Here is a 10,624-nt window from a genome sequence, read left to right as displayed (position 1 = left end):
AGTGTTACATTAATCGTACGTAGCATTAGAATAAGTCATCCAGTATTGATGGTTCATACATATTAAAATAAATGCATATTAATATTTCACAGTTAAGAATGTCTTCAATTGGTTCCAAAAAATAAGAGCTTACCTATATAGAAAAGACAATTACTATGCATATCAAATACATATCAAATACATGGCTCTTTCACAAAGCATCATACCAATCTAAAAAAGAGTATGCATTTTTCAAATAAACACAAGATAAGCCAATTAATTCTGAATAAGTAGTAACAACTTTATTTTAACTCATGTTGAAATGCAAAAAATATTTTCAGCAACAAGATACAAGTATTATGTATCTTATCTTTAACAACAGCTAATTAAAAACGAGCCTGAAAAGTTCAATATAAGTTTTTATACACGTGAATCTTGAAAATCAATTTCCCCAAGAACTAATCTTTAAATAATTTTTGCAGAATTTCATTTTCAAAAATGAGACTCACGTAAGTTACATCTTCATTTTTTTAAAACTGAATGCAAAATTTACTGGGTTACAGTATACAATGATAAACTCTGACAACAGAAAGATTTAAATATAATAATTTCTTTTCAAACATAAAGTTCACATACTGCAAACAGAAGACACTGTGTGATTTCATTCCTAGTAAGGAGTTAGTCTTGCATATGGTAGGCACTCAATATTTGTTCAACTGGACCTAAAATTTACATCATTCCATGAACACTTAAATAAAGTAGAGCTCATTAACTTGTATAAAAAAGGTTTGTAAAATATGCTTATGTGTGCGGAAAGTGCTGTCTTTATAATCTGAGAACACTAAAACAAACCCACTCACCCACCCACCTTCTTTTGTAAGAATACACTGAATATTTTTATTTTATCCATCAAAGAGCATGCATGTCCAAGTCAGAATAATTCACCTCTTCAAGTATGCTTGGCTCTAAGCCAAGTATATTTAAGTGTGTTGAGTTGGATTTTCACAATCCCTGTTCTATTTTAGTAACACTGGATCATATCTATGACCCACATTTTATAAGGAATTCTGATTAAGATTTTAAACTTATGCATAAAATTTAAACGGGTAAATAATTAATTCTAATTTTGGTCATCTAAGCTCTTATATAGATCCAGTTTTAAAAAAAACAATAATGTTCATGACAACTTTTTGAGATCTTTGTTAATATTTTAAAACAATTTTATTATAACTCATGTCCTAAAAAGGCACTGTTTTCACATTTCATCATGCAGTAAATTGATCACATTTTTGAAAATTATCATTTGCTCTGTTAATCAATTGTCCTCCAAAGTAAAGCACATTTAAATGAAATATTTCTGCTAACCTGAACTTTCAACATTTAACTGATTTCTATTTCCAGAAATTCACTCTTTTTAACATACCACACACAAGCCCCAAGCAAATAAAGGTATTTACACACACACACAGACACACACACATACACACACACACACACACACACGATCACATATTTCATGCAAGGTTCTCCAATTACCATTTCAAGACAATGACACATGACTATTCAAGGAGGTAACATTGGCAAGCCATATTATGGCACCTTCATTATTTGTGCTCCAAATATCAACACACATTAAAATTAAAAAATGAAAAGGCACAAATATAGTATTTCTAAGTGTTGGTCTAAACAACAGTTACTCAGTGATTATTTTTATAGTATGTAACATTTTAAACCATTCACTGCTTTCTCAGAAAAAGCCCTGCTTAAGGTGACAAAGGGAAACAGGAACAGGCTAATAGTTCAAAAGGCTGGACAGAATATCTATGTCTACTTTGAAAGTAATGTATGTAGTTTAAAATGAGGGGGAGGAGGCTATTAGAGCACTCATGTCAGAATACATTAAGTGTTTTTATCATTGCCTCAAGAACCCACAATACCAAAAATATACATAATAAATAAAAAAATAAATCAACTACCCTATGATTCTGTTAGTATAATGGTAGGCATTATATTATCTGAAAAGTGGACATTTCTACAAACATGGATATTCTTACAACACAGTGTTTGACATTTTTGGTACAAAATGTGCTACCAAACTAAAAAAAAAAATCTTTATAATAAAATCCTTAAGATTTGCAATAAACTCTTGAGTAAGTAGAAGAAGCTGAAATGTTCATTATATGGTATTTTTACTGAAGTCACTGTGGTTAGAAATATAGATTCAAGCGGTGAATTAATTCACAATGTGCCGGTGTGGTATGCATTGGATATAAATGGATACATCAGTACTTTTCTGATATATGACAACATAATTCTATAGCCTGAAGGAATTTTTGTTTTCTTATAAGACCCTCGCAAAATCTTAAATTGGAAATTTATACATATGTATGTGTGTACATGTATTTTTAAAATTGTAATATTGCAAACTTAAGAGGCTCAATCTTATGACGGATTTAAGGAAGTGAATTTCTACCTCCCATAATACCCTTACACAGGATGAAGGGTGAAGTCCATCACCAGGTAAGCATCTTTCTTCTATCCCAAGAGATTCTTCCAATTTCAAATTTAAGTTACCATGACAAAGAATGAAACTACATAGAAAGTAATGAAGACAGGTGAAAATATGATCTTTTTAAACTCCAGGTTGTTGTGGATAACAAAAGGTTATTTGAGTTTTTTCAATGTAAATATGAATCCAGATGAATCTGGATACATTAAAATTGCTTCAGTTAACACCTAACAAAGAGATAGCAAAAATAAGGTCTATTTGAAAACACCTCAAGCTTCATTTTTTCTTTTGTCCTGAATTCAAACATTAAAGAAACAAATTATACAGATTTTTATCTGAAGAATAGTTATGCTTGCAAACATAGGTATATGCATTTTTTTCCAGTGACACACTTTTTCCCTTGTGGTCAAACATAAATCTTGCCCTTAAGAAGCACATTGTCACCATCACAGTAAGCCAGATATGGTGCCCCGACACTGACTACTTCTGCTTCTCCAGGACAATGCACCAGAACAAACCTCCCTTAAGAACACAACTATCAAACACTGAACGTGTATATGCATTTAAAGCTAAAATTCATTTATAATAAAGAACTGGCCCATGAAAAGCAGTTTATAAATAGTTTATCCTGTTCACATTATGCAGAATTTCAGTATCATCCACAATGTTAGTACAGTAACTGAAACACAATGAAGAAAAACGGGGAGTCGGGGGAGGTTCCTAGTGTGACCTGACATAGTCTAAGGGTTTTCTCCTTTTGTATGCATCTCCCACAGGCAAGTATCAGTTCACTATGTGAAGGAGAGTTGACTATCCAGGATTCATTTATTGTTCGGGTGTCTTTTCCAAAGTGTGCGAAAATAGGAGTCAATTCAATAATGAATATCTGTAATCCAAACCAATTTAACTACAATCAAGGATACCTTTCTTATCTATTATCACAAACATCCCAGTTGTCTCCATCTAAAAATTTTTTTCAAAAGTTAAGACACAATTAATTATACCTTATTAATTCCCTCAAAAGCAAAAAAATATATGTACCATTCAACATACAAAAGTTACACAGTAAAAGTGCATATATATCTTTCTTAATTGGCCCACTCATTAAATTTACATTTGGTCATCCTTACTTTTAACATGTACAGAATTCTTCATATAAATGTAGGTCAGTATAAATTAAAAAAAAATTACTTCCACACAATACATGCTTTCTTCATGAAATCTTAACCTCAATCAGTTCTTAATCATTGTAAACTTAGAATAAACCCACAGTTTGTTGGACAGTTAACATACAAGACAAACATCACAAATGTCACTAAAAATCTGGGCCAACTCATTGCATATTTGCCCCCTGAAATGAAAAATAAATTAGAACTGAAGCAGTGTATTGCCATAACTTACCTTGAAGGTAAGAGGGTTCTCCCATATTTATAGAACTTAAGACTGGAGACATTACTGGTAATCTCCAATACAAGTGCTTTTAAAGAGAACTTAGTTTTAAACTTTGAGATAGCATAGGACAAACCCTATAAAATTCATTTTTCTTTTTGCAAAATAATGGAAGATCCTTTTGAAACTTAATATCTTCAGTTATCAATATTACTGCATTATGGAGCTAGTGCAATCCTGCATAGCCTTGGTCAAAATGACAAGGCACAATAAAAAAAAATTAAAGTATTATATGAACAAGAGAAGTCATTGAAGATAATTTAAGGCCTTGAAGTGAATTAATCAGTCTAATTTAAAGCTGAAGAATAAACCATAAATTATCCACCTGAAATGCAAGCAATATGCTTTTTCAGCTTCTGTTCTGTGGACAAAATAACAGAAACAACTCTTGCTTATGGTTTGTGTATTAGAATCCTTCTGGACCTGGAGGAGTAAAAGTCGGTTCCATTTTTCAACTGTTCATGGAAGATTTCAGGACTGTTTTAGCCGTTTTCGTGGAATGCCAAACTGTGGACACTGTGCAGACGCTAGTGCTCGAAAGGCTTCTGCTACTAAATGAGGGTGAGACTGAATCATGGACTTCCACCCCGATGTTTCCATTATGTCGGTTGCTTGGCTGAAAAATAGAATTAAAAAGATGTTTACTAAAGAATACTTTTCAAAATGTACTGTTGCACTGTCAATTTTTTAAAAACTTGCAAATTTCAAAATATTTAGACACTTTTTACCTAGGTATTTGAATCATTTGCTTTTATTAAAATACCATCTTTATCTTACTGGTATTTTCTGTGGCAACTGAAACTATTAAATTTTTCTGGAAGTTCTACTCCCTTAAAGTATGCGACATGGGTCTTCACAGTTCAACTCTCATTGTTACCATTTCTGTACCAGCTCTTTCAAGAGCCCCTTTCTCTTCTTTTACATGCCTCTTATAAGGCAGATTTTCACTTGAGTTACAAATATTGAACTCTACTCTTCTCCCTTAACATGCATTATTCATTCTATCTCATCCACTATTCACAATTTTAACTATGAAATTCAATGATGTTAACTACTGATTTGCTAAATCCTAGGGCTCCACACAAAGTTCATTCCCAACCACTTGGTTTTCTCACTTGGATGTGCCTCAAGACCCATAAATTCAGGATTGTCAGATGAGAGCTCATCATCCCTCTCCCCAACCTCAAATTCTTCCTCCTACCTTTCCAGTCAGCTAAAGCTTCCACCATCATCCAGTGATGCAAGCTAGAAATCTGGGAGTCACCATAGACTCTCCTCTCCAATCATCAAAACCTTATTTTAAGGTCTGAAAGGCTTCAGAGATGTCCTGAATCCCAGTTTAAGGCCCACATCATCTCACGTTTGGATTATGACAACAGACTCCTAAGTGGTCTTCTAGTCTCCTGCTCCTCTCAAACCAAGCTTCCATAATGTTACCTTGGTAACACAAATATGACTATAGGAGGCCCTCTTCATTGTTCCCCACTGCCCATATCCAAGTTCTTTAGAAAGAGAAATACAGCATCATATTATGTTTGGTTTCTTACTCTACCCACACTTCCAACCCCCTCTTCCATGATCTGGCATTTTATACTCTGGTATTGAACTACTTTTGTACCCTATGTACACTATGCTCTCATCAAACAATAACAGTAAATAAATGCTCCAGCAACAAATCTAGTTACCCTTCCTTGCCTCATTTCTCTCCTTTATGCCATCTACCATCCAAGTAATATCTAAATATTAGATTCTCCCTTCAAAATATTTCTTACTTTCTTTTCTCTCTAGCCCCACTGTCACCAATCAAGTCTAATTGCCACCGCTCATCTCTTGCCTGAACTACTCCGATAACTTTCCAACTAGCCTACCTGTATTCAACCTTGTTTCTCAACTATGGCCACCGTAACCTCCCCACAATTCGTTCTCCACCCTGCATGCAGAGATTGTTAAAAACGCAAAACTAATCATGTCCCACTCTGGGTGAAAACCCTTTACTGGTCACCTACTACTCTGAATATCTAAAAATTCTAATGTTATTTTACATGGCCTTTCAGGAACTGACCTCTGCCTACTTTCTCCTGCTTCTTATTACCTACCTCCCCGCCACAACACACACACACACACACACACACACACACACATATATATACACACACGTACACAGAGTATACTGCTCTTTCTCATTGTTAAAACTTTGCACATCTCATGCCCTTTTTCTGGGGTGTACTTTTCTTCCTCTTTTCCCTCTTGTTTACCATGGTAACCTCTACAATATTTCTGGTATTTAGTTTCATAACAATTTTTTGAGAAGGCTTTCTCTGATTCCTAGGTTAGGTTAAGTCTCTGCTATATGCTCCTATGGGTATGCTACATATTCCCTATCATCACACTTTATTGCAATTACCTGTTTAATTAATCTGCTGCTAGACCATAAACTCCATGAAGGCAGGGAAAATTTATGTCATGCTCACCACTGTATTCTCTATACTGTGCACCATAACTTGGGAATTTACTGGATAATAAAAGATAAGTATCTGTCAAATGAATGATCAACTACTACTTTATGCTTCTATACTTTGGTTCATGCTGTCCCTTCTGTCTGCAATGCTTGCTACTTCCTTCTTAGTTCTGCTAACTCCTATTTGTGTTTTAACACTCAGCAAACTCCAGGAAGCCATTTCTAAATTTCCAGGGTTAGTCAAGTGCTTGTACATATTCTTCTATTGTATTACTTACCATATGATAGTGAAATGATATATTTATATATCTATCTATATTAGATAACTTTCTCAAGACCAAGAATTTCTCTTGAAATTATTTTTATATGCATTGTACTTGAAACATAGAAGATGCTAATGTTTGCTGAACTAAATAGTAGCTGATACCAACAAAACAATTTTTTAAGTTGGCAAACATCAAATTATTAGGTTGGTGCAAAAGTAATTGTGGTTTTTGCCATTAAAAGTAATGCCAAAATCTGCAATTACTTTTCCATCAGCCTAATACCAGTGTGTCATTGTGTTCAAAATTTCAATTAGTTGTTTAGAACCACATAGATACCTATTATACCTTTTTCATTTATTAATAAATATATATTTATGAATATGAATACAGCTTCTCCAAGGGGGTACAAATCAAGCTATTTTTTTGACACTGAAAAAGTTATAAAACGTAAAGTATTTCCTTAAGAGTAAAACTAGAGCTTGAAAATGGCTAAGTACAAAGGAGCCTACACTGACATTTGATGCTAATATATTTTAAACGCAAAACAATTTTTCTCTAGGATCAAATACCATAATGATATCATACTAGCATACACTGATCAACATATTATACAAGACAACCAATAATTTTAAAGTTGTTATTACTTTTTACTTTCAGAAAACAGAATCTACAAACTAATAGGATGAACTCAGTTAAACAACTTCACATATATCAAAACAGATTAAAGCAATGGAAAATAAGTCAATAAACTAATTCATTTCATTCTTTAAAATATTTGGCTGGGTGCATTGGCTCACGCCTGTAATCCCAGCCCTTTGGGAGGCCAAGACGGGCAGATCATGAGGTCAGGAGATCGAGACCATCCTGGCAAACATGGTGAAACTCTGCCTCTATTAAAAATACAAAAAATTAGCTGGGCGTGGTGGTGGGCTCCTGTAGTCCCAGCTACTCGGGAGGCTGAGGCAGGAGAATGGCGTGAATCCAGGAGGCAGAGCTTGCAGTGAGCCAAGATCGGGCCACTGCACTCCGGCCTGGGCGACAGTGCGAGACTCTGTCTCCAAAAAAAAAAAAAAAAAAAAAATTTTTCCCAGTTTCTTATATCAATTTTTGATAATTTGAGGAAGTGAAATTTAAGGGTTTATAGGCAAAACTAATCAAAATCAGACGCAAACACTTCAACCTATTGACTCCCCATTTTGATTTCAAATAATTACAAAGAATATTAAAGTAATGAAAAATAAGAGAAGGGAAAAAAGTAACAGTATGTTCATGTTCACAAGATCCAGTCTTAGAAGATATAGCAACTATCCAACCCCTTATAGGTTCACTAGGGAAAAGGGAATATCAAATTGCTACCATTTTTGGAATATCAGGAAGCTAGTCTAATATAGCGTATTACTCAAGGTACCTCACTAACCTAAGAAGCAGTGAGTCAGCCTTCAAAAAGGCTTTCTCAACAAATCTGGAGGGTAACATTCCTCAGAAGAGTAAATGAATTATTTCCCACACTTTTTGGAATGTTTTTTGAAGGGGCATGGACTGGATCTCTAGCAATACCTGGACTCTGCTATATACCACATGGCATTATGCACTTAAGATATTACAGCATCTATCCGAGGTTGCATTAGAAGCTGACCTACAAGGGAGCATAGCCTCAGGAATCCACTAAGCAGTCTTTGTTTGTTTTGAATAACTGGCAGTTTGCTTCATATAACATCTGGATTCATACTTATTGTAGATGAACAAAAGGCTATGCAAACACTTAATTTCACTTATGCAGAGCAACTTTTAAGTCAGAAACTGATGTCATCTTACTTGCTGTTCCAGTTTTTCCCATCTTTACACCCAAGTTGTCGAAGTACACTGCACCTGCATTGAAGATTTAAACATACTTAAAAAAAAGTCCGGTGAAAAAATATTGAAGGTGTCATGCCCACTGAAATACAAGCATAGCTTACCTATTAATAAAGTCTATGGCTTGTGCTTTCAACTGTTCTGCACTGTGCAAATCTGCAAGGACAAGGGTATCTGCAACATTCTCTACTGAGAGGTTACTACACAAAGCTTCTTCGCACATGACCTTCAGTCGTTCCAGTGCATACTATCCAAAATGAAAACGTAACCATTAAACATTTACTTCAACTAAGTTCCTGAATACATGACACATTTGTAACTTGGAAAATAAGGTAAAGTAGATTATTCTTCACAATTATTTTAAAATTCTTTAAGTTACTGTTTTAACCTAATATGAAGAAAGTATAAATGAATGCACTTAGAAAAAAGACTAATTTTCTTTAGGAAACTGCAATTTGCATAAGTGTATTTTTTAAAGTAGGATTTATTCTAAAAAGCTACCTTATTACTCAGTATTCTTAATAAATATACTTCTCTACTACTTCAAACACTAATGTGTACCACCAAGTATACTGCATGTTGCCACCACTCAGTAATGAAGAATGAATTCATTATAATGTCAAAAAAATCATATTTACAACCACTAAACACTCTTGCAGTTATTAGTGTATGTTATGTAACATGTTGAGCAGCTTTACTATGGTAAAACTGACACACAATAAAGTACACATAAGGTTCACACTCTGGTAAGTTTATACAGCCATGAAACCATCATTAACTCTGTAGTAAATATACCAATCGTCCCCCAAAGTTTCCCCCTATCTCTTTGTAATCTTTCCCTCTCGCCCCACCCTAGGTAATACTTCTGATATGATTTCTATCACTATAGATTACTTTGCATTTTCTGGAGTTTTCTATAAATGAAATAATATATTACATATTTGTTTTTGTCTGACTCCATTCAGTATAATTATTTTGAGAATCATGAATGTTATTGCCTATCAATAGCTCAATCCTTTTTATTCAATCATACATAGATACACAACAATACGTTTTACACATTCAATTTGCTGATGAATATTTGGGTTGTTACCAGTTTTTGGCTGTTACAAATGAAGCTGTTAGTCATATACAAGTGCCTGTATGGGCATATGCTTTCTTTCCTCTTAGGTAAAAACCTAAAATTGGACTCACTAGATCACAGTGTAAGTTTATGTTTAACTTTCTGCGAAACTGTCAAACACTTTTCCAAAGTGGTTGTACCATTTTACATTTCCATCAGCAGCATATCAGAGCCCTACTTTTTCCATGTGTTTAACATATGAGAATCCTATTCTTCCACATCCTTGACAACACTTAGTATGGTCTTTGTACTTTTAGCCATTATAATGATATGCAGGAATATCTCATGATGGTCTGAATTTACATTTCCCTAATGACCTAATGATGTTGAGTATCATTTATTTTTGAGACAGGGTCTTGCTCTATTGCCCAGGCTGGAGTGCAGTGGCACAATTAGGGCTCATTACAGCCTCGACCTCCTGGGCTAAAGGAATTCTCCCATCTCAGCCTTCTGAGTAGCTGAGATTACAGGCACATGCCACCACACCAGGCTAATTAAAAAAAAAAAAAAATAATTGTAGAGATAGGGACTTACTATGTTGCATAGGCTGGTTTCAAACCCCTGGGCTCAAGTGATCCTCCAGCCTAGGCCTCCTAAAGTGTTGGGATTACAGGTGTGAGCCACCATGCTTGACTAGAATATCTTTTAAAGTATTTCAGACATTATTTCAGAAAATGTCTGCTCAAATGTTTTGTCTACTTTTAGAAATAACATTGTTTTCTTATAACTGAGTTTTGAGAATTCTTTATATAGCCTGAATACAAAAGTCAAATATATTCTGAATAAAAGTTGTTCATTAGATATCTGCTGTGCAAAATATTTCCTCCCAGTTTGTAGCTAATCTTTTTATTTTGTCTTTTGAAGAAAAGCAGTTGAAATTTTATTGAAGTCTTTGTAGTAGAATAATTTATAATCCTTTGGGTATATACCCAGTAGTGGGATGGCTGGGTCATATGGTACATCTAGTTCTAGATCCTTGAGGAATC

The 10,624-nt window shown here is 34.2% G+C and overlaps 1 protein-coding gene across 1 annotated transcript in view; it reads right to left on the bottom strand.

The window, feature by feature from the left end:
- Positions 1 to 262: 262 nt before the first annotated feature.
- Positions 263 to 10,624, bottom strand: part of SPOPL (speckle-type POZ protein-like) — a 23,936-nt gene continuing 13,574 nt past the window's right edge. The window contains exons 8-10 of the mRNA XM_011935689.1: positions 8,620 to 8,762; positions 8,477 to 8,530; positions 263 to 4,553 (exon numbers count right to left, since the gene is read on the bottom strand). Coding sequence (XP_011791079.1) covers positions 4,409 to 4,553; positions 8,477 to 8,530; positions 8,620 to 8,762 — 342 coding nt within the window. The 3' untranslated portion in view covers positions 263 to 4,408. The remainder of the gene's footprint in view (positions 4,554 to 8,476; positions 8,531 to 8,619; positions 8,763 to 10,624) is intronic.

Source organism: Colobus angolensis, unplaced genomic scaffold (assembly GCF_000951035.1).
Source record: "Colobus angolensis palliatus isolate OR3802 unplaced genomic scaffold, Cang.pa_1.0 Scaffold147, whole genome shotgun sequence".
Classification (NCBI taxonomy): Eukaryota; Metazoa; Chordata; class Mammalia; order Primates; family Cercopithecidae; genus Colobus; species Colobus angolensis.
This window is presented reverse-complemented; position numbering and strand designations above follow the sequence as displayed.